The sequence below is a fragment of the Desmodus rotundus genome, chromosome 5 (assembly GCF_022682495.2).
Source record: "Desmodus rotundus isolate HL8 chromosome 5, HLdesRot8A.1, whole genome shotgun sequence".
Classification (NCBI taxonomy): Eukaryota; Metazoa; Chordata; class Mammalia; order Chiroptera; family Phyllostomidae; genus Desmodus; species Desmodus rotundus.
Genome location: NC_071391.1, coordinates 140,748,561 through 140,768,977, shown reverse-complemented (window position 1 = coordinate 140,768,977; position 20,417 = coordinate 140,748,561). Strand labels below are relative to the sequence as shown.

At 45.1% G+C, this 20,417-nt stretch overlaps 2 protein-coding genes and 1 long non-coding RNA gene across 4 annotated transcripts in view; 1 reads left to right on the top strand and 2 right to left on the bottom strand.

The window, feature by feature from the left end:
* Window positions 1-9,187: 9,187 nt before the first annotated feature.
* LOC128780865 (uncharacterized) lies at window positions 9,188-11,493 on the bottom strand. Of its 2 annotated transcripts, none has more exons than XR_008426845.1 (3): window positions 10,244-11,493; window positions 9,842-9,943; window positions 9,188-9,303 (listed from the first exon to the last, which is right to left on the bottom strand). It is a non-coding gene; the product is annotated as an uncharacterized lncRNA (long non-coding RNA). The 2 variants fall into 2 exon arrangements; XR_008426846.1 differs by having other exon boundaries at window positions 10,722-11,493.
* A 3,112-nt stretch (window positions 11,494-14,605) lies between these two features.
* On the top strand, window positions 14,606-18,751 carry LOC139440955 (uncharacterized). The gene is made up of 3 exons (XM_071221612.1): window positions 14,606-14,767; window positions 15,046-15,447; window positions 15,785-18,751. The coding sequence occupies exons 1-3, from the start codon at window positions 14,606-14,608 to the stop codon at window positions 16,385-16,387; spliced, it is 1,167 nt and encodes a 388-aa protein (XP_071077713.1). The 3' UTR covers window positions 16,388-18,751.
* A 1,291-nt stretch (window positions 18,752-20,042) lies between these two features.
* Window positions 20,043-20,417, bottom strand: part of MEIS1 (Meis homeobox 1) — a 139,401-nt gene continuing 139,026 nt past the window's right edge. Inside the window, exon 12 of the mRNA XM_053924207.1 lies at window positions 20,043-20,417. This exon is cut by the window's right edge and continues 1,148 nt beyond it. The gene's annotated coding sequence lies outside the window, so the exon portion shown is untranslated.

Below are 20,417 nucleotides of genomic sequence, written 5' to 3'. Positions count from 1 at the left end.
ACGCATCACAGCTGGAGTCAGCAACCCTCAGAGTTGGACAAGCTTTGAGACAGGCAGCCAGAGAGAAGGAGCATTCCTCCCCATGCTTTCAGATGACACTTTCCCATACATTGCTTCTAATTAGACATAAGGTTCTGGAGATTTCCACCTAAGGTAGCACTGACATCTTTGACTGGCTATAAAAACATTAATTGTGGGGGAAGTCAGTAGAAAATAAGCACCGCCTAATGTACGATTGAAAACAAACGTCAACTTCAAGCTTCAAGAGACACTCCCTGAAATACGGTGGAACAAGGGATCCTTCTGGGAACTCTAACCAAACCAGAGATCCTCCTGTTTACTGTGATTCCCATCCCTGAAGGGAGCCCAGGTGCTACTTCATTTAGAATGTGAGAAAGCACAGTACAAGGGCATGGGGTTAAACCCTTTACTGGTGACTGCGGTAATAATGATGAGATTTAAATTGGTGTGGCGTGGTTTAAAAAGCACCACAGAGACATTCATTACGTAATTTCATTCTCACAAACACCTGTAAGGTAGGCTTAGCAGAGAGAATTCATCCCTATTTTACAGGTGAATAAACTGATGCTCAGTATGATTGATGTCACCGAAGTCGCACAATAACTGAATGTGAAGGCTAGGGGTCATTGGTATAACTTCCCATACTATTCCCAAGAACAATGACCGGGGGAATTCACGGGAGGCAAACATCACCTGCCATTGTTCATCTAAGGCAGACTTTGCAACTCGGGGCAGATTCTTCTAAGTCAACAGCTACAAATAGGTTCACAAGAGAATGTCAGATCTGTTTTTTTGGTCTTCTGCAACATTTTCAGTAGGATCTGATATCAACACATTATTCACAGAAACATACAATTTGATGCCATGGAGATTCTCCTGTCAACAACATGTGCCTAGGAGGATTTTAGAAAATCATTTTTAATTAAAAGTGCTGAACATTAGAATCAACCTGAGATATTCTAAATACTAAAGAGAATTAACCAGATAGGATGACGGGCCTAAATTTCACAATAATGAAGGCAGTGAAATCATTGACTTAACCTTTGTGCTCAGATGCAGGTTTAATTCTTACTAAACATGATGAAAACACCGCCTACACACTCCATATCCAAACTTCATTAAAAATGTACCTTTGTCACTTGAAACATACTGTATTTTAAAAATAATCCCCATAGAGTTCAGGCAGATATGGGCACACTGTGAGGTGCATGAGGTCCAGAAAAAGCCAGGAGTGGAGAGGAGTGATGAACTCACCCCCCATGGCAGGCCCTGCAAAAGTGTTTGATAAATATTTGATAAATAAATAAAGTGAGCGTAAGTGCAAGGTTTTCTTAGCAAACATCGCCTGGGTTGGTTTTTATATTTAAAAAAAAAACTGATGTAGCTACTATTTCTGAGATTCTTGAGGCACCCAAACTCTAAAGCTCCCTGTGTTCATTTGCTAGGACTGCCCTAACAAAATACCACACACTCGGGTGGTAAACAACAACAGAAACTTATTTTCTCACAGTTCCAGTGCCGTGAAGTCCAAATATGAACTATTGATAAGTTTCACCTCATCCGAGGCCTCTCTCCTTGGTTTTCAGGTGGCTGCCTTCTCTGGGAGTCCTCACAGACTCCGTCCTCCATGTAAGTGTACCCCTGGGTCTTTTTCTTTAAATCCTCCCCCCGAGGATGTTTATTGATTTCAGAGAGAGGAAGGGGTGGGGGAAAGTGATCGGTTGCCTTCTGCATGTGCTCCTACTGGGGAGTGAACCGAAACATTTTGGTGTATGGGATGATGTTCCAACCAGCTGAGCCACCTGGCCAGGCCTCTCCATGTGCATCCAAATTTCCTCTTCTTTTAAGGACACCAGTCAGATTGGATTAGGACCCACCTGTATGACCTCCTTTGCCCTTAATTACCTCTTTAAGGGCACTATCCCCAAACACAGTCACATTCTGAGATACTGGGTGGGGGTTTAGCCTTTAAAAGGAATTTGAGGGGCACTCAATTCAACCTATTACCATTCCTATTGCCTGAACCCTCAACCCATTCATGGACACCTCTGAGCCAAGCTGTATCAAATTTCAGATGAGATGTGAGTATCTTTCCTGACCCAAGCCAAGTTTCACCAAACTCATGTACTTTAGGATCTCCTTGTACCCTATTTCTGTCCCATACTGTACATTTAGAGGTGCTGGTGTGTTCTAATTATAAGGCAAAATTTAGAGAAAATACCTCTTTACCTATTCGTTCCATCAAGAAAAGAAAATACTTCAGATATTTGCTTGAATCTTCTTATTGGAGCTCTTTGCCTCATTTGCCCTGTTACCAGCTAGACAAACACATATTTATCTTTTGCTTTGTTTTTATAACCAATGACAGGTGAAAATGCTACCAGATTTAAAAGTATATAATTTAGTCAACGACAGAGGCAAAATATCCCCCTTGCACGCCTTGCGCGGAGCACGCGGGTAGAGCCTGCAACTAGAAATCAAGAGGTGATGCTGGGTTAAGACATTTGCCTCACTGCTTCTTATCCCAAGATGCTGTTTAATGACTTCAGTCTTTAAAGTTACTCTGCTAGATAGATGTGTGAGGGATATATGTCCGTATCTCAGAGGTGCCTCAAGATGTTGCGTAACGTTATAACTGTGCCACTTGTCCAGTACGTAAAGAGGAAGAAAGAGTGATGTTGTACACCACTGACAGCAAAATCTTCCACCTTTCAGGTGACTCTATTTTGGGCAACCATGTCACTGAGTGCCACTGCTTTCCTGCCCCCAGAATGAGACGTTTGATACTGTATACTTTGGGTTGCAGAAAAGTCCTTCAAGCACGTATCTGGATGAGTCAATACACCCTCTCCTGGAAGAAGAAAAAAAAAAAAGAAAAGCCTCAACATGCTTAAGCACTGCTAGAGAAAACACACAGCCTTGCCCAAAACACTGCCCTTTGGCCTCCAATTCCACCTACGTCCTTGGTACCGGCCAGCAAGCTTTGCATTTCTGATCAGCTCCCTTCCCATTTTCCATTGTGATGTCAACATTTAACATTCCCCTCAAGACCTTCCCCTTCTCTCTACTCGTAGCATGACCAAACCTCCTGATTTGTCTAGGAATGGAAGGGGGTTCCCATATGAGATGTGGGACATTCAATGCAAAACCTGGTTACCCTTCTACCCCCACTCATCATCAAATGACATCACTACCCATAACTCAAAAAGAGAAAATTAAGATTATTAGCTGTGAGCTGCCCCAAGTTTTCCTTCCATTATCCTCTACCTGAACATACATCTGTGCCCATGCCTTGCCTTCAGTCTTGGAAGCTAATCCCATTGCTGATTCACAGCTCAATTCCTCATCTTTATGATGCATTTCCCCATTATTCAATACGTCTTCTCTGCAATTTCAACTTTTCTTTCTCTTTCCCCTCATTCAATTATGTGCAAGTCTTTTCCATCTTCAAAAATCACATATCCTGCCCCTATTGCATTCCCATTTATTGACAGCCCTACCCCTTGCCTTTCCTTCACCATAAATTTTTATTAAGGTATAATGACAAGCATCATAGTAGTTTCGGGTGTACGACATAGTAATTTGATACTTGTATATATTGCAAAATAATTCTCACAGGAAGTCTACTTAACATCTGTCACTATGCATAGTCACAGGATTATATGTCTTGGATGAGAAGTTTTGAGATTTAACCTTCAAATGTGCAAGACACTGTTATTAACTATAGCCGCCAAGTTGCCATTCCATTCCCAGGACTTATTTAAAACTGGAAGTTTGTACTTTTGGCCTCCCTTTACCCACTTCACCCACCCTTCACCCCAGCCTCTGGCAACCACCAATAATTTTTTTTTAGTTTCCACATACAAGATCACATGGCATTTGTGTTTCTCTGTCTGACTTATAGCATTTAGTGTAATCCCCTCAAGGTCCATCTATGTTGTCACAAATGGCAAGATATTATTCTTTTTATGGCTAATGTATAATTGTACACAGGTCTCATACACATACCATGACTTCTGTGTCCATTCATCCATCAATGGACACGTAGGTTGTTTCCATATTTGGCTATTGTGTTATAATGAACGTAGGGGTGCATATATCTTTTTAAGTTAAGTGTTTTGTTATCTTCATATGAATACCTAGAAGTGGAATTATTCGATCATATTGTAGTTCTGTTTTTAATTTTTCGAGGAACCTCCTGCTCTTTTCCATAGTGGATACACCAATTTACGTTCCCACCAAAAGTGCAAAAGGGTTCCCTTTCTACACATTGCTGCCAGCACTTATACTTTTTGCATAGTATTTTTTATAATAGCCATTCTAACGGGTGTGAAGTGTGATATCTCCTTGTGAGCAGAAACTTCTTGAAAGAGATCTTGAATGATCTCATCTACCCCAGTGGCTCCTCAGATTTTTACCTCCAACCCAGACCTCTCTTCTAAACTGCAGCTCTGTGTCTTAACCCTCCTGATGAGCAAGTCTATCGTTATAAGTCTACTAAGCTCAAGGTGCCTGATACAAAGTTATCACCTTTCTTTCCAGTGTGCCCTTTCTTCTAAAGTTATTGTCCCAGTACATGAAACCACAATCTACCCAACTTTCCAAATCAGAAAGCACGCCGTCTTTTTCATCTACGATTTTACCTCACCCCCACACCCACACTAGCTCAGTCTCCTAAATATCTCCTCTTACTCGACACTCCGACCCTTAGTCCCCACTGTTATCACAGCAGCCTCCGCACTGGTTTCTTAGTGTTCTAGCTTGAGTTCCACCTCCTTCAAGCTATCATTCATCATTCCTGAGGTTGACCTCTGCAAGGTCATGGATTGAGCTTTTTCTATTCCGCGGGAGCAGAGAAGAACTTTGGTTTCACCCACTGAACACGAAACAGGCCACAAAGATGTCTCCTTGGAATTAATGAACAATCTCTAGCTTGTTGATGTAAATGACTAGATCAATGTCCTCACTGGCTTTGTGGCTGATTCCAATGACAGTATAAGTTACCTGAGGGTAGTCAAGGAGGCTGCCTGCATTTCTTTGCAGAAACGCCATTTGCTGGTGGCAGCCTTGCCCCTGTATGGAGGCCGGACTATTCCTCTGTTTGTAGTGTTAGCCCCTCTAATCTCTATTACCCGAGGGGTGAATGACCACTAACGAGTCCAATGGTTGCAGAAGTCACTGGTTATTCCATGCTGTCAGCTGTCACGATTTTTAACTCATGCCTTACAATGTCCCCCTCCTGCCCCTCTGCCCTGGCCACACTGGCAAACTCAGTAAGCCGCTTTCTCTCCTAACTCAGTGCTCTTGCCTGGAACGTTCTTCTCCTCCTTCAACATTCTCAACTGAGTACATTCAGAAATTAACAGTAACACTCTTCACTTGGAAAAGTAAAGTAAGAAGACCGCTAGAGGGTAACATCTGCCTAGAAGCTGTGTTGCTCCGGGGACTGTTTGCCTTCAAAGCCATTCCTCGCTCTGCTCTGCATTTCAGGAGGGCTATACTTGTGTCTGCTAGGTTCGGTGCCTGCTGGTTTCTTGCTGGTTTTACCCAAAAGAAGGTGGTGGTGACATGTTATACAGTGAAAGAAAGACTGCGACATTATGTTCTCCTTTCTCATCTCCTCCAAAGCTCCAGCTCCCACTGGACGTGCCTGCCCTGGTTACACTTCTACCAGCTGGCTCTGTCCCCTGGAGTCTGGTACTTGCCTGCTCCTCCTGTCCCTCTAGTCTACCTGGGGCAACAGCTTCTTCCTGTGAGTGTTCAGCTCTGGGTTGCTTCACTGCCACCTGGCTGTCTGCACAGCCTTTTTTGTCTGCTGTGTCACCAACTTCTGGCATTAAATTCTTGCCCTTGCATCCAGTCAGAGTGGTGTCTGTTTTCCTGGTTGAACACAGATGTCCTGGACTCCTCTTTACCTCAGCCCATCGCAAAGGTTTTTGGGGGATGCCTTCCTCCAGGTCTTTGGCTTAACATTTGTGTGCCCAGGGCACCTGAACGTACTGGGATGGGTTGGGGTTGGGGCTCTTTTTTATGAGCTCCACCACTCGATGAGCCCCTGAGGGCAGAGCCGATGTCTTGTGGACCTCAGCATGCCCCACCCACTCCTGTGTCCGCCCACTGCTCAGGGGACGATGGGTGGTCACGATTTTAAAGTATGCACACAGGAATGCATGCACATGGAATTCTGTCAGTCTTAAAAAGGATTTGATATAATATGCCAGAAATACATGAAGACTTAAGGCACAATCCAGACTAGAATAACATGGAATTTAAATGAAAACTAGTAAATCTGTGGATTTTTTCACGAGAGAGGGAGGCGCTGCTCCACAGATGGGCTTTGCTCTTCTCCTCAGAGTATGGCACGCTGCTTTTCCGTCTGTGAGTCACAGTCCAGTCATTGGTGGAAAAGTCACCTTTTACCTCAGTGAAACAACTTAATCAATAAAGGTATTAATTACTCTCGGCCAATGCTTTGGAACAATAAGGCACTGTCATTTTATTTCTGGCAGTCAGGCAGGGAAAATCAAAGGAAAGCTTCTGAGAATTCTAAGAGACCCTGATAACTTTGAGGGCAGAGAAATATTCTCTTATGAGTCAGCACTTTTCTGGAAAAAAATTTGGAATTCTTTGAGAGAGGGAGTTTATTATTACATTCAATTGAATCTACAGCAATTCCCTATAATGCAAAGTGATTGATTGACAACACAGAAATATATGAATACCATTTAGAGATTAGGAAAAAGATTCATGGAAGATAAATCCCATCATGTTCCAGCAATAGAATCAGGATTACTTAACAGAGTGCCCGGAAGTCAGGTCACTGACTTAGTGCCCCTCTGCCCCAACCACCAGCCCCACCCCCACCCCCACCAAGCCTTTCACTAGAGGACCCTTTCCAACTTGGGCTTAGATAAGGAACCACAGTAGTTCTCCATTCGGACTGTATTATTATGGACACGTTGCATTCAACGTATATAAAATCCTCAGCCATTAAACTTTGACATAAAGTCATTAAAGCACCCCTCCATATGGCAATATTTTTTAGTGCAAGGAAACCAGCAAACAGCATATCTCATATTATAAAACTTGCCTAGAGTTGGCTTCCTGTGCTGGCGTGATTCATGCTGGTGACTGCCTTGGCAAGGTGTGGCCCATGTGCTGCGTGAAATGCTGCAGGTGCCAGTCACAACAAAGTCACCATTGTCTTTCTGTAATGAAGTCAGTTTAAACAGCTAAGTGTCCTAAAGTGAATCCAAGTGTGCCTGGTGTCCAGAAGGTCAATTATCACACGAGGTTAGACAATCGAGATTGCATAACAGCTAACTAGGGGACTTTAGTTTTTGTTTTTAATAAAAGTCTATTGGAAAGAAAACACAGCGCTGAGAACGCTGAGTAGACATTGTGACACTATGACACTTCTGTTTTGTCACAGTTTACACAGATTCCACGAAACAACAATGACACTAATCATACAAAACATTTCACATACAATTTCCAGAAAACTCCAGACTTTTGTTTTGGAGGAATTTTACTTGACATAAGTAACTATGTCTTAACTAATTTTTGCTGGGCTGAAATTCCACCCCTGGAGTGACTGTTACAGCCGATCCCCACTTTCCGTGGCGAGGGCAGTGGATCTTGGACCAGCACATACTCCAATGTTTGCAAACAACTTCCAGAAAATCTGTTTCACTTCAAATAAGATTTTACAGTCCTTTGTGGGGTTTCACGTTTGGATCTTGCTATTATTCTTCAAAAGATATTTCCTTCTAACATGAAAATTCTAAGTTTTTTAATTCCTTATGTGACAACGAAGCAGGTTTTTTTCTAAAAACAAAAACAGAGTTAATACCATCTTGATGGAAAATATAATAAAATAGTAAATAGTTACATAAATAAATAATATGTCTATTAAACCACAGTGTCAAAATATTTTGCTGAAATTTATAAAATAGTTCATCACTTTCTTTAAAAAGTCTTTTTCCTTTAATGAATATTGTTTTAGGTAGAGCAAACCTAATTATTTTGAAATGACAAACATGAGGTGAAATATAGAAATGTTTGAACCTTAATAGATTTGCAAAAAATTTTAAAGTATTCTCTTTATTTTAATCTAAGGGTAAATAAGTACATATCTCGGTTGCAAAATTGGAGAAACTCAAGCACTTAGCTTTCATTCCCTGGCATTAGTTCTTAATGTCTAGGCACCCAAATTTGACTTAAAATCTAAAATTATTTAAGTTTTTAACTTCAATGTAGAATTTTAAAAGGACACTATACACATATGTTCCTACCTGATATTATTAGAGGAATCAGGCTGAATGCTTTTTTCAAAATTAACTTTTTGAAACTTTACTTGATAGTTACAGATGTTTTCATCTTTGGAAGCCATTACATGTTCATTTTCCTTTCAGCATTAATTATACATAATGACCTCCACCTATCAGAAGAAGACTATATTTGTCTACATTTTCCCATGCCTTTAAAAATAAAAAAAAGTCTCATTAACAATAAGAGCTGATTTTTTAATTGTTAAAATCATGCTACTTTTGGAGACTTCTCTCTGGCTATTTTAACTAGAAAGTTCTATTGTGAATAAAATTGTTACATCAATTTCCCCAAATAATAGCTTAATTACTTATAAACTCTGGAAACAATTAGTTTATCATCCTTTGAAGTGAGTAAGGCAACTTGCCAGGCTGAGAGTAAAACGCTTGTCATTTTTTCATGTAATGAGCTTAGTTTCTTTTTGTTATTTTAGATTATTTGAAAAAGGAAACTCAGTGGAATACACTTTAATGTTCAGAAGATTAAAAGTTGAATCATTCACTTCATAAATGGCCTCTGCAATAACACTTAATAAAGTACCGAAAGAAATATTGAAGGCTCTGAAGATTATAATTTATGTGCTTATGGAAATCATTGAAACAGATATTCCGTTTCAAAGATAAAGTTGTGCTTGAATGACACCAATATTGTAAAAGATTGACGAGGAGTGTTCTGGTTCTCAGCCTCGTATCATCCCTTACACAAACCAGCAAATTGCAGGGCCGGCCTCTTCTCCACCATCTGGCAGCTGGCTCCCTGCTTTCTCTCCTTCCCTCCCCCGCCCCTTCTACTTCTGGCTGCCTCTAGGTCCCTATCTCCCCTCCACATACCACACCTTTCTGGCTCACCCAGCTGGACCGCCCCTCACGTTTCCTCTGCGCCTCTCTTACTTATTTTTTTTTTTCCATCGCGGTTCACTGTCAAGTGTTTTTTTTTTCTTCTTCTTCTTTCTGGCTAAACAGAGATCAAAAGAAGTTCTGTATGTAAGTGGCTATTGTGAGATTGAAACACTATATGTCTGAATATACCCCAAAAATGAGGAAGAAAAAGAGTATGGGAAGGGGAGTTGACTTCATCTTGCCAGGCTCGGGATCTGCCTGAGTCTCGCAGAGCGCAGGTGGGAGGAGAGAAGCTCTCGGTGGCCGCCTTGTTAAAGGCCAGCCGGGTGACCATTATTACATCCATTGCGTCAGATGGTGCCAACACCTGAGGCCGCCCACTCCTTTCTGACCTTGGCGGTCAACAGCAAGGTCATCTGTAATTCCATCACCTGACTATAGGATTGTTTACAGGGCTCCGGGGAAAGACACTGAGGGCCAAGAAAAGCAGGCAGGTCCCAAGAGCCGGGAACTTCCCCTTGGGGTCTATCCAGAGGGTGAGGGCCCACACCAGATCTGGGACAGCAACTTTTTGCACCACTTGGCAAATTTCAAAATGATATTAACATACTTCCTATACTGCTCCCCTACTGGAAGTCATAATTACAACTCACCATTCCCTTTGTCGGCAGGAATCTCTTTAAGCAGTCCCAGCAAGTCAACCTACTTTGGGGACGCATTTTGCATTTTTCATCGCCCCTAGTCCTTCCCGAGATCTATATGTCAAGGAACAGGGAGTTGAGACGTGACACATTAATGTTTTTATCAGGGGACCCTCTCTGCTCCCACAGAAAGGGAGGGAGACCAAGAGGAGAGGGCAGCCGAGAGGGAGAGCAAAGGAATCACTCCGCAGCTCCTGTGGAAATTCATATTCCGTGTGTGTTCCTCTCTCACCTGAAATAAATCGTGCGGGCCTACCCACACAAACCCAGCAGCACTTATTTATTTGCATGTCATGCTTATAATATGGTGGAAAGCAAGACGGATCTTCGAGGAGGGGAGGAGATGAGGCTCACCTTTCAGACTCGCCGTCTGAAATAAAAAAGAATCGTCCGGCCAGGCGCCTAAAAATTTATCTTGAGTTTGTGGTCATTATCTCTATTATATAGCCCTGGCAATAAATAAATCGGGGAGTTACTACCCAACAATAAAACTGTAGTACACGGGACACCATACTATTACTTTCTGAATAACCTGCCGTTTCTTTCACTTTAAATCTCCCCGGTCGTGTCTTCCCACTCGTCTGCAAGGGTCTGTCTTCACCCCTTGAGGTACCAGACCGCTGGGTGCATTTTTCTCTTTGGTGAACACAATAAGTTTTCCTGTCTAGACTTTCTGTTTTTGCCTCCTATTTCTAGGCTGCCTAATCTGCTTCAAGACAAAAGGTTGGCCGGGATCAAATGTCTTCTCCCCACCCCCTACCCCATCTCCTCTGTTTTAACTGCCTCGAGCGGCCAAGTGAATAAAGATCGCCCCCCTGGGGCAGACACCCACCGGGTCTCTAGGAGAAAGGGGGCAACGCAGGCTGCGAGTGACAGGGCCGGCCGGGAGAAGACGGTCTGCGCTTCCGCGGCCGGCACGCCCTTGGGTCCCAGGGTCAGGTTGGAGAGACTACCTGGGCTAGATCTGTCTCTCCAGGCCCTCGCCCTTAATCCTGATGGTGTGCCCGGTCCAGTACGGACTTCGGGGGTGCGGTCCCACGCCCAAGCCTCTGCCTTCTCTCGCTCGCCCTCCTCCCGGGCGCCGCGCGCTGCGCCCGCGCCAGCAGCCTGGACCCGCCTGAGAAGTCTGTCCTCGCTCAGCTGCTGACTCCTCCGCTTCTGCGAGCATTAGAAGCCCCCCCGAGGAAGCTAGCCCCCGGGAAGCAGGCGCCGAGGCGGGCGGGCGTGGCGGAGCGGCTTTAAGGTTCGCACGCGCGCCGGCCGGCGGGAAAGCTGCACGCTCGCCAGCCGGCCTCGGCTCTCACACCTGGAGCTCGCCCCCTCCCACGGCAGTTAGGTACGCGGCTCTCGCCCCGGGCCCCGGCCCCGGCCGCGCGAGGGGCGCAATCTGTTTAGGGGGCGAGCCTTTCAGGGTCCCAGGGGCCCTCGGCCCCGCTGCGAGGATGAGCCCAGCCTGCGTCCCGCCGACGCCTTGCATACCCGCCGCCACACTTGCTTGCACGCCATCGCGAAAAGTGACGCGTGTGGGCAAAGCGGTCAGCAAATGACCGTCTTATCCGCGGAGTGGCAGACATCTGGGGAGGGAGCGTGGGGAGGGCTGCAGGAAGAAGGGGGCAAAGAAGCGTTGGTAAGCCGGGAGAGAAAACAAACAGACCTGCGTCGCTTCCCCTTTTGTCTTTATACTGCATGTCTCAAGAAATCAACTTCAGCACAAGCCCCCCACCAGGCTGGTTTTTGTTTGTTTGTGGGACTTAGATAACAAATAGAACTCCGGACCAAATCTCTGAGCGGCTGTGCGAGAGAAAGAAGCCGGCCAGGCTACTGATGGTTAAGGGACGGTGAACTTCTCACCTTTCTTGAACTCACTAACAGCACGTCCTTTAAAAAAATCCACGCCTCGTGTGTGTGTGTGTGTGTGTGTGTGTGTGTGTCGCAGTTAATTGCGCTTTGCTGGGATGCTCTTTTACGACTCGAAAACAAGCGGCTGAGAAAATATTCACGTTTGGGCTGAAAACATTTTTTATTTATATCTTTGACATTTAAAAGAGGAGAATTAATTTGTCCTGTCTACATTAGCATTGAGAGAAAGTTTCAGAAATCTACCCAGGGGGAAGAGAAAGGGGGTGGGGGAAAGAAAAAGAAAGAGAAGAAAAGAAAGGAAAAAGAAAAAGCTAGGCTTGGTTTTTCTTATTTCAGATCTGTAATCAATCATTGAAATAGGAGGCAGCAAAACTGGAAAGATTCGATAGATTAAAATGCAAATGAAAGGTAGAAAAAGAAACATTAGCGTGGCGATCAAAGATTTAATAACCGTAAATCAAGTTTTTTTTCTGTTGCAGCTGCAGTTTGTGTGTGTGTTTATGTTTTAATCATGTTCGTTCCATAAATAAATAATTTCTGAAACGAGACTAATTTTTCATTATTTTAACTGTGGCTGTAACACTAAATATTAAAAATAGAAAATGTACAGGATGCCAGATCCCCAACCAAATAAGAGAAAGACATGTTGATTGGTTAAAATCAAGGGGTTTTATTTGTGTTTTGAAAATCAGAGTATCACGTTTAAAAAATTCTATCTCAACTACAAAGCCCAAAGTTTTATTTTCCCTTTAATATTTCATGTTAACAAGGTACCATTTATATTGAATATATGCATGGCTGTATACATCTCAGTGTGGGCATTTTCAAAGAATGAAGGTGACAGAATATTTAAATAATACAAGACATACACTATTGCAAAGTGATTTGACAGAATTCCTAGGAAAATAATACCCATTAGAAAAGTCTGCCTTCTAGAGAAAAATTAAATGATGGTTCAACACAGTTAAAACTTTTCTTAGCTTTATCATTAAAGTTCTTTTTCGAAATGGGAATATTTTAGTCCTTTGTTTTGTTACCATTCGATGTAAGGTTTTATGTCAAGGTGTCAAATATCGGAACACACTCTATTAGCTACTCATCTTCTCATATGGTGGAGGCTTTTCATTTAGATCTTTTTATTTGAAATATTGATTTATATCGTTAATTTAGAAATTATTTCTAGAACTTTTAAAATAAACACCTGAACTTAAGTCATTTTCTTTTCTTCTTTTCTTCTTTTCTTTTTTAGTAGTCTTAGTAACATGGGAGAATTTACCTTCAGAAGATTGGAAACCTCCTTTTGGTAATACAGCCTTGAAACATTCAAAATAAGCTCTTTGCTTAATTTTGTTTTTGAAGGATTCACCCTAAGTTTTTGAAATGATTCATTAGAATTGTCTCCATTACTCCTCTTCCCACAAATTCAAATGATAACCACACCTGGCATACTTGTTTCCTTTCTAAAACCTTTAAGTTCAATGTGAGTTAGGTTGGTGTCTGCTCCCCCCATCCCAGCCACACAATCACGTTTTCCCTTTGACTGTCCAATGATGCTTTTAGTTTAAAATTACACTTGGACCTTTCCTCCTTTGTATTTTTTCATTGACTTCAGTGCAACAAGAGGACTTGATCTTCATGGGATTACACGAACTCCATTCAGTGTTACTGGGACATCTCTGCTCAACTAAATGCTTGCCTTTTATGGACAAATGAACTTCTTTTTATTTGCTGGAGTTTGTAGACAGTTTTAGATACAGTGTGCAAGTGATTTAGTTATTGTTGTTGTGAGAATCGAACAGGCACAAAAGTCATTTATCTAAACCTAAGAGATATGACTCTGTAAAAGGGAGAAGCAAGGGCAGAATCATGGGGAATTATTTCAGTTTATAGCTCTTATTAATTAAACCGGATGTGATTTTTATTCTGATCTTTTTTAGTACCGACCTTGTTAAATGCTCCCAGGTACCTTCACCCCCTCAACCCAGTGTTTTCATCCATGAGATAACTTGGGTCTCTTGTCTTAGAAGTTACTTTCTCTACATGACATCACTAAACAGAGTAAAATAGTGTGCATCTTCAGACGATTGCACCCCTCCCGGAAAAAAGAAAGAAAGAAAAAAAGAAAGAAAGAAAAATGCTTTTCCCATTCCGGTTTAGCATCTTGTTTCGTTGAAATGCAAGACAGGTACTTGATTTAGCATTTAAGCAAAAGGTTACACAAACCGCGTTTTAAAAAGTGTTGGGATGTCCGACAGGGTCAGCCCCAGATCAGATCATTTTTTGAATGCAGACCTAAAGATAATGAGTACTTGTTGTATTAAAAGGAACAAACAGTACTTTGGCTTCCTCTGACCCCAGAATGCACGGCTCGGTTTCATTGATCATCCTCCTTTATGAGATAATGCAATTACAAACATCAATAAGGGGCTGCGAGGGGAATCATTATGCGGTGACAGTGATAAATGACGGTGCAGAAATAGCATGCTTTCTCCCCCCTAACAATCCAGGAGCCCAGGGGCTCCGGGGGCTGAACACAGTCGCCAAGGAAACAGATGACATCCCAAACGGCACCAAAGGAAAAAAAATGAACAGTCTTTCTTTGCCTCTCACTCTTTTCCGTCTTCCAAAGAGTTAGTTTTGGCTCTTGCAGCAGCTGCCACACAGGCACTTCGTTATTTCAGACTTTAAAGGCTGGAGCGGGCGGTGGGAGTCTCCTCGTCGTCCATCCCCATCCCCCACTAGATAACGCACAATGCTCGCTGTTCACAGTTTGGGACTCCCTGAAAATTCACGTCTTGAAAATCAGATTGGGGTGGCGTGGGGGTTGCAGGAACGTGGATTTACATTGCCATTGCGATGTATTCCTCCCCCCCCCCTCCCTGCGTTTTCACGATTGTCTGGTGGAAACTGAGTCTCCAGAACAGGCTGGCGCCTCGTGGGTCGGCCAACAAGGGCGCGGGCGCGTGGCTCGCCTCCATCTCCCCGCTGTGCCAGACGTTGCCCGATGCCAAGGCAGGGGTAGGGGTGGGGTGGGGGTGGGGAAGAGGCGGCTTGGAGGGGTGTTTGCCACTTTGCTGGATTTCTTTGAGATAAAATTATCAATGAGCGTGGGGCTCTCCCCTAGACCCAGGAATCCGGCTGTGTTTGAAGACCCAGGGTGCCCTCAGCAAGTGGCTTCAAAAGGGCCTCGCTGAGCAATCCCACCCACCCGTGTCCAGGATGGTGGGTGAAGTAGGCAGGCGCTAAAGGCGAAGGGTTACTGGGACTGCAGTGCGGGATCTGCGACTGCGGCGAAGGGTGGGAGAGAGCCTGAGGCCACTCGGAGAAGGGGAGCTCGCCACTTTTGGGGAAGGGAGGAGAGAGAGGGCGCGGAGGTACGGGGGCGGGGGGGGGGGGGGCAAGGGGGCGGCGGGGGCAGAAGAAAAGAAGAAAGGAGGGGAGGAGGAAAGCAAGCGAGCGCAACCTCACACTTCCGAGAGGTCGCCAACCTGAGGAAAGCAGACGCAGGGTTCCTGAGCCCTGTGGACACGCCCAGGCGTGGAGCGAAGGACCCCTGCGCAGCATTCCTTGCCGCTCCAGGCCCCCACCCGGAGGAGCCGGCCGCGCGGGAGCCCGAGCAGGTGATTTTATTCACTGCTTCCCTAATCGGCGAAGTCCCAGGACTCGTTTTCCGCCTGCAGATTAAAATCATTACTCGGGTAATGAATTTAATGCTTTAGGGTAGAGGTGAGTGTGTCTGCGAGTGGGAAGGGGTAAGAATTACCGACCCGATCGATGGGAGACTGGCTTAAAACTAAATCCCTTTTCTCCAGAGCTTCATCGCCAGTGTTTCACCGCTGTAGGCTGAGCGTGCTGTGCGGGAGGAGGCAGTGCGCGGAGGGCGACCCCCGAGCGCTGGCCGCCAGAACCCAGACCCTAAAATGTCCCCCTCATCTCCCCACTGAGACCCCGGGGTACCCGTTTTTAAGGCAAACACTCTTAAAAGCTCAAGTGTTGGAAAACTGATCGCTCAATGTGTTTTGTTTTTCCTTCCAGCTCCGCCTTCGCGAGAGAACGTTACTGACGCGTTGGCCGGCAGATTGGGCCAAAAAGGGAGTCCACCCCCCCACCCTCCCACCCCCGCTATCAGCCGACTCCTTCAGGGGGCCATCCCCTACTCTCCCTCACCGCTCTTTCCAGGGCTCTGGAATGACCAGCCTCGTGTGGACTCTGCACTTGGCCACCCTGAGTGTTGCGGGTCGTCTAACAGCCAAGTGGGTGCGGGGTACACGGGAGAGGGGAGTGAGACCAGGGGAAATACCTGGCCAAGCAAGTCACCCCACTACCCAGTTCCACGCCATTCCATCCAGCGTCCAAGCGCCTACGCAGGAGCTTTGCGCCAAATCCACTTGGGCCGAGGGCCTTCTGGGATCCGAAAGGCAGGGGAAAGTTTGCAGAGGTTTTAAAGTGATTCCTAGGAGCTCCTGCTTAAGGCATCGAGATGCTACCCACGGATCCCCTACTGTGCCTCCTATACACTCGTGGCCCACCTGGCGGACCCTGCCCAAGTCCCAAGTGCCTTTGGACCCCAAGCTCTCGGGGTCTCGTCTCCAGAGCCACCGGGAGACTCCGGAACAGAGTTCATCAAGAAGCCTCTAGTCCCCTGCAAACCACCCCCGAGCGGTTCCGAGGGAAAGGGACCCATAGTCCCCTAGGAGGTGCCTCTCCACAATCTTCTGCGCAGATCTGTGGTCCCTGCGTCTCCAGAGGCAAAGTCAGCAGCCCCCTTAGACTAGACTTTCTTATTGTGGTGGAGAAGAAGTAGGAGGCTGCTGGAGGTGTTGGAACAGCCCCCCCCCCCCCCCCCCGCCCCACAACGCTCCGGCCTCTGAGCAGAGACCTGTGCACCCAGGTACCCGGGAGCAGGCCGGGACGCCGTGCACCTTAGGAGACGAGGGCAGCCGCGTCCTGGCCAGCACTCCTCGCAGCTGTCGCCGAGGCCCGCGGGATTTTGTCGCGGCGCGAAGCCCGGCCTAGCCTGGGGCCGCCGGCTACTGCTCTCCCGCTCCCCAATAGCAGACTTGGAAGAGGGGGCGCTGCACACAGAAACCAAGGCTGGGCGCAAATTCTGCGCGCCTAGTGGAAGACGCGGGCGGGAGGGGGCGGGTAGGGCTCTGTTTTCCCTTTTCCGAACCTCTCGACTTCCCTGCGAAGTTTCCGCGTAGGCACCTCCACGCCCGGGTCCCAGCCTCGCACCGCCCCCGCGAGCCCAGCCAGCCGGAGCCTCCGACCGGACCTGGTCGCCCACTCGAACCCCTGGTGGGGACCCGGTGCCAGGAGCGCCGCGGCGCCCTGCCCACCCCCTTCCCGGGCTCCGCGGGGTTGCCTCTCCCCGGGGCGAAACTCGCCGACCCGGCGCACTGAGAGGAGACACCCGCGGCCTCCCGAGAACTCCTAATACCATCCATACAGCTTTAATGCGTTTATAATTCGATAAGTGATTTCAATTTGAAATTGTTAGTAACTAATTTTATGGGTAATTTTTCCACATCAAATATTTAAGCATCAGATTAAGGGAGCCAGTTCCGACACAGGATAATAAGGGGTTTTCCCCCCACCCTCCGCGCCTCCGCCTCCCTCCGTTTCCTACCGAGTCGTTTTTCCAAGTCCCCAAAAGGTGGCAGTCGAAGCCGACATTCTTCTTTTCCTGCGGCTCTGCATGGGGAGGAGGAGAGAGGGGGAAGGGGGAGGGGGCCGAGTAAGAAAGGAGGAAAAGGAGGGAGCGAGCGAGAGGAGAGGGAGAAACTAGACGTTGCAGCGACTTCTCAAACTAATGCTTTCACACGTTTCTAATACAAGCCAGAAGCAGTGGTGAATTTCCTGGAAATGCCCTGGCAGAAAAGAAAGTCAAAAAACGTGCCTGTGGGCTCAGAGGAGGACATGTGAGAAACTCAGCACTTTGAAAGAAAACTCTCAATTCAGGGCAGCAGAGGGAGAGGGGAGACTGGGAGACAGACTGACTTTTTAATATTTCCTTGTATTTCAACATTATATGCAAATACAAAACAACAAGGCCACTTGTTTCTTCCGGAATTGGACTCTGCAAGTTACAGAATGGGAGAGGAGTAGACGTGGGGAAAGGTGACGCGTGGGGGGAGGGCTGCGGCCGACCAGGAGGGGGCTGGGGCCAGCCGCCGATGAATTGCAGACCAGTTGCCAAAACTTTTTTTTTTCCCTGCTGCTGCCGCTGCCGCTGCTGCCGCTTCTGCTGCCGTTGCTTTGAATGTGGGTAACTAGGAAACAGCAAGCCGTCTGAGAAGACGGAATTTCCAACGTGTAAAATGTTCTTAACGGAACCATTGAGCGAGTGCAATAAGGCGTGAGGGGGAACTAATCTTCCCATTTAAATGTTTGTGGCAATTTTATCTAAATGAATTTTAATGCTAAACGAGGGTAATTCCCCATTTGTAGCGCGTTTACTTCTCTTTCCTGTGCTTCTAAAGCAGTAGAACATCATGCAATGAACAATAACAATAAAAATACTGTCAAGGCATATTATTCATTTTGAGTGTGTTATAATTACAGCTGATTAAATATGATACGGTAAAATATTTTTAATTTTTTCGGAAAAATATTTAAATCATACCGAAAGGTAACCTCCTTCCGCCGGTGCTCCCCTCCCCAGATAAAAATAAAAAGCAGGTACGATCGTGTGCCCTTGTTCAGAAGAGGGCGTTTTGTTTTTGCCTTTTAAGAAACATCGAACACACTCTCGGCACCTCTATTATTTCCCTTCTTTCGGATAAGTGTCCTCAACAACCTGGGAACTGGCTCGGAAATTCACAAGAGGAAGAGCTAACAGCACGAAGGTGGAGGTGGGGGGAGTCGAGGCAGGGCAAAAAAAGGACCTGCGCAGAGCGAGGTCGTCACAAAACCATCACACGGAGGCGGGAACGCAGGGAAAGAACACAGTGTTTTATTTTTTCTAATTCACGGGACACTAATGATCTTGATTGTTCATAGCCTCCATATTCCTTAATTCCTCTTCATATGTGCCCTTTTGCTCGCGAGCTCTCCCTCCTCCCGTTTCTTTCCCTCCCCCACCCAGCAAGAGCTTCCTCAAGAATAAAGGCTGAAAATAACCAACTCACCCAGGCATGTACTGGGGAGGAGGGGCAAATGGATGGTTAGTTTATAAAGTTTATTATTAATTTTTAAAGTAAATAAATGGTTGTTAACGGCTAGTAACCACCTATCAAAAGAGAAGTATTTCACTAATATGAACTATTTATGTAAAGGAAGAATTGCCACCGGGTCCAACGGGATATTTAAACAATCCCATACATGCGGTGGGAGTGGGGGGGGGGTGCTGGAGGGCGCCGAGCTGGGAGGCTGCAGAAGGCTGAGCCTGGCTCTCTCATTCTGCGCATCCACGTGTTTAGCAACAAGGCCCCATAAACAAAAGGTGAGAGTGCGCACTGCTGCTCCTGCAGGTGAGTCAGTCAATCACACGTCACCTAGTAAACCCACCCCACAGCTGGTTTCCCTTTTCACATAGAAAATAGAATTGTTCAGGGCAGGTTTATAGAGTGACGTGGGCCTGAATGTCAGACTTGAGTTTAAGGAGCTCTCCTCTGGCCCATCCTTTGTTTACAAAGCAATCACTGCTAAAGGCTGATTTTTAAAAATGAATTTGCCTTAATTAAAATATTTGTATATTTTCCTTAGCTTTGGGAAGCACTTTTATAGCAGCAATTTTATTTAAATAAAATTATAAGCTCTTCCAGCTTAAACATGTTATTTTGTGCCATTTAGCTGGCTGCCATGCAGAAATTTTGTACAGCTGTTCTGGAAAATTAGTTAATAACCAGTGTTACCCAATGAGAACATAGAGCATATTTGTAAAAATTAGATTTTGAAATCTGGTCTCTTCAATTCATGTAGTTAATTTCCTTATAAACATATACTGCTCATCATAGGTAACATCCTCAGCAAAATACTTAACTCTGTACTTGGTTTGCCATTATGTACAAGAGTAATTTCACTGATATTAGACAAGTGATTCTGTTGGATGTAATCTGAGTCTATAGTTAGTTTAGTGCCTTAGGCCTTAAATGTTCTGATATTAGTTCATTAAGTCAGCTTAAAGAAATCAGTAACTATTATTAAATAATTTACTCTGTGGTTAAAATTTTCATATATATGTATATATATATGTATGCTTTAGGGAGCTAGGATTAATTTTTACATTTACGGCATTAATCATCAAAATTTGGGGGGCAGTAAACAAATTTTTCAAGCAGTGGAGTCAGCATGACAAAAATAATCTTGTTTTTATTTTAGATTCAGATTTCATTACTGCACTCAAACAACTACAACTGGGCTCGGCGTTATTGTACAATCCAACTGTTTCCGTCAGAAACGCTAAGACTCAGTGTGCGGTGATTGTTATTAATAATTAGCTCCTTGGTTTCTTGATAGAAAAAGGCTATCAACAAGCATTTGTTTATCCACAACAAAAAGTATAATTAGCTTATCCCACTTAGTAAATCTTGTATGCATGCCAACTCATACCAAACTGCTACTTTTACAAAAAAAAATTGCAATAATACAGTTCATTTTTCCAGTCCTTTTTGCACAAAATTTATTTACAATGTCTACATAAATGCTCCAAGGTGGGACTATGGAA

Bases quoted from the DNA above. Each gene is read 5' to 3' on its own strand.
- LOC139440955 (XM_071221612.1), top strand. From the start codon at position 14,606: ATGTATTCCTCCCCCCCCCCTCCCTGCGTTTTCACGATTGTCTGGTGG. The intron at 14,768-15,045 runs GTAGGGGTGGGG...ACTGCGGCGAAG, and splicing joins TGCCCGATGCCAAGGCAGGG to GGTGGGAGAGAGCCTGAGGC. The intron at 15,448-15,784 runs GTAATGAATTTA...TTTTCCTTCCAG, and splicing joins AGATTAAAATCATTACTCGG to CTCCGCCTTCGCGAGAGAAC.